General features: G+C 63.4%; 1 protein-coding gene across 1 annotated transcript; it reads right to left on the minus strand.

Annotated features, from left to right (window-relative positions):
* On the minus strand, nucleotides 1,418-6,291 carry SHC2 (SHC adaptor protein 2; the record flags this gene model as incomplete). The annotated part of the gene is given in 12 exon segments (XM_021378893.1): nucleotides 1,418-2,604; nucleotides 2,681-2,982; nucleotides 3,078-3,230; nucleotides 3,346-3,412; nucleotides 3,494-3,659; nucleotides 3,793-3,919; nucleotides 4,076-4,127; nucleotides 4,334-4,387; nucleotides 4,511-4,630; nucleotides 4,807-4,867; nucleotides 5,169-5,239; nucleotides 5,820-6,291. Coding segments are annotated over 12 exon segments (1,774 nt in total), but the record flags the coding sequence as incomplete, so codon positions are not given.

The raw sequence follows: 6,291 nt of genomic DNA on the forward strand, positions 1-6,291 counted from the left end.
CTCCCCACCCCTTCCCTCGCACCGGGGCAAGCAGCGCACGGCAGCGAGCCCTCCTTCCCCACCGCCCGGCAGAAATTCAATTTCAGATGTGAGCACGCCTGGGAACTGGCTGGCATTATTCATGTCCATAGTTAATTCGGTAAAGGGCTCGTGTTTAATTGTTTTCTGTTTTCAAGAGCTGCGCAGCTCTCTGCTCATCTCCCCACACCGCGCGGCCCTGACTGCGCGCTGGGGTCGGGGGGGGGCTTGGGGTGGGGTGAGGGGCCGTGCTCTGCTTCTGGTGCAGCAATCAGCGTGGATGCAAGATGCAAAGAGCCTAAACCCCCTGAAAAATGACGTGCCAGCCCCTCCAGGCTCGCAGCATCTCAGGCAGCAGCTGGTGCAAGGCACAGGCTGGTTCTCCGACGGTGAAGAAAGCAGGGGCTCTCGCTGCCTTTTCCTGCCTCTGCTATTGAGGGAATGGTGCAATTATCCTTGCAGGCGCATTACTACATGACAAAAAATAGCAGCTGAGATAGAAGCGCTCCATCCCTGTAGGTATTTGACTATCAATGGAAAATTACACATTCATTACTGGGCTTTATTTGGCGATGATTGTATTCATTGAGTCACCCAGACAAGCTCTGCCCTATGGAGCACTGACCCTGCCCGGAGGGACGTCCCCCAGAAAGTGATCCTGTTCCCCCAGACCCAGCACTGGCACTGGGCACAGTGAGCAGAGGGTGCCCAGCAGGGACCCCCATGTGTCAGTGCTGGAATTGGTTCTCAAAGTCTGCCTGGAGCTCGCTGCCACTGCACCATACCCAGCCCATGCTTTGCACCAGAGCCCACTGGGGCTGAGCACCCATTGCCATGAGGAATCGGACCCCCTGGCAGCCCGGCCCTGCTGCTAGCTCTGAAAGCCTTACATGCCCAGGCTCTGGCAGCTTCTGGGCTCAGGCAGGGCTTTTCTTGCCTTTACCAATTCCAGCAAATGCCTTTTTATCACCTGGCCACGCGGCACAGCCAGGAGCTACGGTCAGGCCTGGGCTCAGCTCCCACTCCCAGCCACTTGTCGGTGGTCATTAGCAGGTGATGAACGACAGCTCTGCTCTGCGCTGCTCTGATGCCAGCCTGGCTGTAGCGTGAGACAAGGCTGCACCAGACACCTTGGCAGCATCCTGGCTGCTGCAGCCAGCCCAGTAGGAGACACTGGAGCTCAGAGGTGACGTGTGCCTGCAGGAGATGCCCGGTTGCAGGGTGCGGCCATGAATGTGGGACCAGCCAGGAGCTGATGGTGATAGAGAAATCGACCTGGCACACTCTGTCCCCATCTCTGACCCTGCTCCGTGCTGGCACTGCTGGGCACAGAAGCTGGCAGCCTCCAGCCCTCTCCCCTGCCAGCGCCGTGCCTGGGGCAGCATAAACAGCAGGGAACTTACTCATTTCCAGGTTTAATTAGAAATGTAATCGAAACAATGAACCCGTGCCGAGTGACGAGAGACGGGATGGTGTATGTCATAAAAACCTGCCAAAGCTCCAGCCAGGTGGGGGCCCAGGGCTGGGGATGCTTCTCCCCCTGCCAGCCCCAGCCTTGCAGGCTCACTGCTGCCCCACGCCGTCCCCACAGAGACTCCATCCTGGCCCCCGCTTCAGGACCATGCAGGGCTCCAGGGGCTCTGCGAGCTCCTGGAGAGAAGGCAGCTGGAAATCTGGAACCAATGGGAAAACCCAGCAGCACCAGCTCTGAGTGATGCTCGTGCCCAGCCCTGCCAGACAGGGCCCCACCAGAGACGCAGTCCCCACGGATGGGGGTACCCCCAATGTCCTGGCAGAGAGCAGGGACTGAAGCAGGAGCTGGGTCCTGAGCAGCAGGGCTGGGTGAGAGGCACGGCTCAGTGGGTGGAGGCCGGAGCCCCAGCAGCCCCTCGCATGCCTGCACATGCACGCACATGTGTACACATGCACACTGCTCGACCTATCCCACCCCAGGAGCCCTGGGATGAGGCTCCTGCCACTGCACCCTCCCCTTTGCTCCACATCTCTCGTACCAGGATGCGGCAGCAGCACTGGGTATGGGAACAGCGGTGTCAGGGGCAGAGGGCACGGGGCAGCCCCGCTGGCAGCACAGGCTGCTTCACCCCCAGCACATTCCCACGTTGTCTCCAGATATCCCTCATCCGGGCAGCATTTTGCCACTGCACATGGAATAAACATCTGTGCGTCCATCTGGGCAAGGGGCTCCATGCGGACAATGGAGAGAAGGCAGTTGTGGGTGGGAGGACCACGGAGGGACAGCACGGCCCCTTGGGGATGGGGACCACAAGGCCCTGCTGGGGACTGGGACAGGGATGCTGACCCCGGGGGGGCCTTTGACTCTCTCCAGAAGACAGGCACTAACAGAGGAGGGGAGTGCGGACGAGCCCTGGCTTTGCCTCGGGCTGGGGCAAGATTGGTGCCAGGGGAGCGGGGTGGGGGCTCACGTACCCCCTGGCATCACTGCTTCCTCTGGACAACCTGGCGGAGGTGCAGCTCACTCTCCGCGGCCACGATGGGCTGCTCGTTCTGCCGGTGGTGGCTGATGAGGTGGCTGATGCTCTCAAAGAGCACATCCTTGGTCCTCACCTGGGGCGGGGGCATAGCATCCTTGAAGCTCCCGGCAGCTCTCCCGGCCCCCCCAGCCCCCTCACCCTGCCCTTACCACGCCCTCGGGATCCACCAGCAGCAGGTGCTTGGGCTGCCCGCTATGCATGCCCGTCAGAACGTACTGCCCTGGGTTGGTGATACTGTCCCTCACCAGGAAGTCCCCATCCATCTGCAGGAGCTTCTCGGCATCCCGTCGGCTCATCTTCCCGTGGTACCACGGCTCCCTCCTCAGTTGCTCCTCTGTGGGGGCTATGGGAGCCTTCCGCGTGGGGGGACTCGGCCACTGGTCCTCGATGGGGGGACTGACGTTGCTCCCCGCAATGCACTTGTGGAGCTTCAGGGCATCTTCGAAAGGCCCTACAGGGGCCAGTGGGGGAACATCACTGCTCTGGAGCATGGGGCTGGGCAGACCAGAGCACAGCACACCCCGCAACCCCAGCCCGTCACCTTACTCATATCAAAAAGGTCCTTTTTGGGGCTCTCCTCTGGCACTGCGTGAGCGGCGTCCGGTTCCAGGCTCTGCGTGTTCACGTACATGTGCTCCTCGTAGTCCCGTGGCACCAAGGGGTGCCCGTCTGCCTGCAGATACCCATCGCAGGACTGACCTGTGGGGACTGGGCATCACCACCTGCAGAGGCCAGCTGGGAGCAGGGTCCCCCTCGCAGCCCCTGGGGGGACCCCAATGCCACCAGCATCAACATTTCCCACACCGGTACCCACCCTGGTTCTCAGGGTCCCAGGGCTGCCCTGGCTGGCTCGACAGCTCTCGTCTGAGTGCTAACCCACCCTGGGAACAGGAGACAGCAAGTAAACGAGGGGAATGACCCTGTGCCCTCACTGCGGGGCTAGCAGTGGCTCCAAGGCTCACCTGGTGAGAGGGCTGAACGCGGATGCGGCCTGGGAATGCACTGTGTTGGAGGCGGGAGTCGATCAGCCCCCCCGGGGGCGGCTCCTTGCCCGGGATGCTGTTGTAGTAGTCATGCTCGGCCGCCTCGTCATCCTCCCCCCATGCTGACTCCTCCATCCCCAGCGCCCTTGTGAGGAACGCAGCAGGGAGCGGGGGCAGCTGGGGACACACTGCCCAGCCCCGCTCCCAGCAAGGACAAGGGCACTGGCACGGGTGGCTCGGGGACGGAGGGAAGGAATGGAGAGGGGCCTCAGCCTTACCTGTCCGGGGGCACCACCGCCTTGGGTGGGCTGTGCAGGTACTGCTTGAAGCGCAGCTCAAAGGCCTGTCCCACCGTGTTGATGACGCTCTGCGCCAGCCCATCGCAGCACTCCAGGATGTGGCAGGCTGCGAACGGACGGACAAATGGACAGATGGCTCGAGCCTCCCCCCAGGCTCACAGCAGCCCCTCAAACAGCCCCCAGCTGCCCCTCACACCCCACCAAGAGGTGCCCTCCCCCAGCCCAGCTCATCCCTTCTCCATGCCCTGGGGATCAGCATCACCTCTCTGGTTGATGGGGTCCTTGGCGACGTAGGCGACGTAGTCCGTGGTGTCCTGGGGACACAGAGGGTGTTTGGGGCTCATGTCCTATTGCTGCGTGGAGAGCAGGGCTGAGGCTGCCAGTACCAGACTCAGCCCTGACTGCCCCAGCCCCAAGGACCGGGCTGTCCCTGAATTTCAGCTCAGCCTGGCCCCGCCATGGGATGGGCAGCCCCATGTCCCCGCTCCTTGAGTGTGGGGCTGGGACATGAGAGCCTCACCATGTCCCCACCGGAGGCAAAGGAGATGGACTGCATGTGGTGGTTGGCGATGATCTGCGGGGCACAGCCACGGTGGGGTTACTTGGGGAGGCCACCAACACCCGGCTCAGAGCTGAGGTTGCAGGCAAAGGGCTGGGATGGGGCCCAGAGGCTGCGTCCCCTCCGCCTGGCTCTCACCTGGCGCGTGGTAGGGATCATGAGGTTCAGGCCATCGATGGAGATGTTGACGGCGATGCTCATGCCTGCGAAGCGGAGGTTGCTCTTGCCCAGGATGGAGAAGAGGGCTTTGCTGGGAGCCTGATGGGGGACAGGAGCACGGGGGCGATGTCGCCCTTCCAGAGAGCCTTCACGGGGTGGGGAAAACAGAGAGGGTGCCCGACACCCCAGGCTCTGCACTGAGATCAGCCCTAGCACCCAGCCCTTAGCCCAGGCCCTAGGAAAGCAGAGGGGGATGGGCTCAGGTGGAAACTCACCTTCTTCTTCCAGATGCCCTTCACACCCGGCACTGCCTCGTACAGTCTGTTGATGGCTTCTCTGCAAGCCCCAAGTCCCACAGCATTACTGCTGCAGATCCCAGCCGTTTCCTGGCTGCTTCCCCTTCCCACAGCTCTGGGAGCATCATTCCCAAGCAACGGCAACGTCCCCCAGCCTCTCCCGGTGTCACAGGGCTGGTGGTACGTCATCCCCACTGGGGCCACCTCCCTTCTCCTCTTTCCACCCATTGATCCAATGCCCATCACCGCATTGCTGCCTCTGTCTCAGCATGCGGGGTGGCCTCCATAGGGCAGGGGGTCCTCCCAACCTCAGCCCCGACCCCCATCTCTGCAGGTCCTACCTGGTGACCTGTGTCCGGGTGTTGAAGTCGAGGGACCTCATGGAGCGCAGCACCTCGATGCACCCCATGTACTGCAGGACGGGAGGGGAGGTCAGAGCAGCCTTGAGGAATATTACCAGCCCCATGCAGGTGATGGACAGGAGCTGGGTGCCGGTGACAAGGGCTCCCTTTGGCACCAGCTCCAGAGCTGCTCCCCTCTGCCCGTGGACTTTGTGCTGCAGTGGATGGCTGCTAGCATCCCATACCCACACGGCTGAGCATGTGGATGGGGGAAGCTGAGGCTCCAGCCCCAAGCACTGTGCAGGGCTGTGTTGGTCCAGAGCAAGGCCAGTGGCCTCTGGGCCCATCGACCATTTCTGCAGCCCTTGCACTGAGGATGGAGACCCAGGTGAGGCTGGGCCATGGGTTCCCACCATGCAGCATCCAGGCCCCGGGATGCATGCCACGAGAGCACAGCACCACTTGGCTCCAGGGGCTCCCCACGATGCCCATCCCGGGACACAGGAGTCGTGCCCAGTCCTTCAGGAGTCTGGGACCGTGTCACGGGGAGGAGTGAGCAGAGGGGACTTCCAGCTGCCCTGAGCCCCGCGTGCCAGGGGCTTCACACCTTCCCACACCAAACCAGAGAGGAGCGGGGCCAGCATCACTTACCCTGACGATGTAGGAGACGCCAGGACCCAGCACCCGCTCGTCGGGATGCAGCCAGCCCTGGGCCGGCTTGTTGATGAAGCTGCCCTTGCGGTTCCACTCGTCCCCGGTCGGCCGGGCTCCCTCCACCCTCGCCGCTTTCCTGGCGGCCCCGGCCCCGCCGCGCAGCCGGCTCATCACCTGCAGCGAGCACGGAGCCGAGCAGCCCGGCTCGCAGGCTCCCAGCACGGCGGCCAGGCTGGACGGGGCCCCCCCGGGCTCCACGGCTCCTCCCGCTTTGGCCGGAGAGGAGAGCTCCTTGCTGGAACCCGAAGGGCTGCGGCTGAGAAAACCGCCGGGGCCGGGGAACTTCCACTGGGGCATCCGAGGCAGCAGCATGCAGAAAGTGGTGCCCGCCTCCGGCTCCTCGCCCGCCGCGGGGCACGGCTGCGCCAACCCCGGGGCCGCACCGGGGTGCGCGGGGGCCGGGGCCGGC

The sequence above is a fragment of the Numida meleagris genome, chromosome 27, assembly GCF_002078875.1.
Source record: "Numida meleagris isolate 19003 breed g44 Domestic line chromosome 27, NumMel1.0, whole genome shotgun sequence".
Classification (NCBI taxonomy): domain Eukaryota; kingdom Metazoa; phylum Chordata; class Aves; order Galliformes; family Numididae; genus Numida; species Numida meleagris.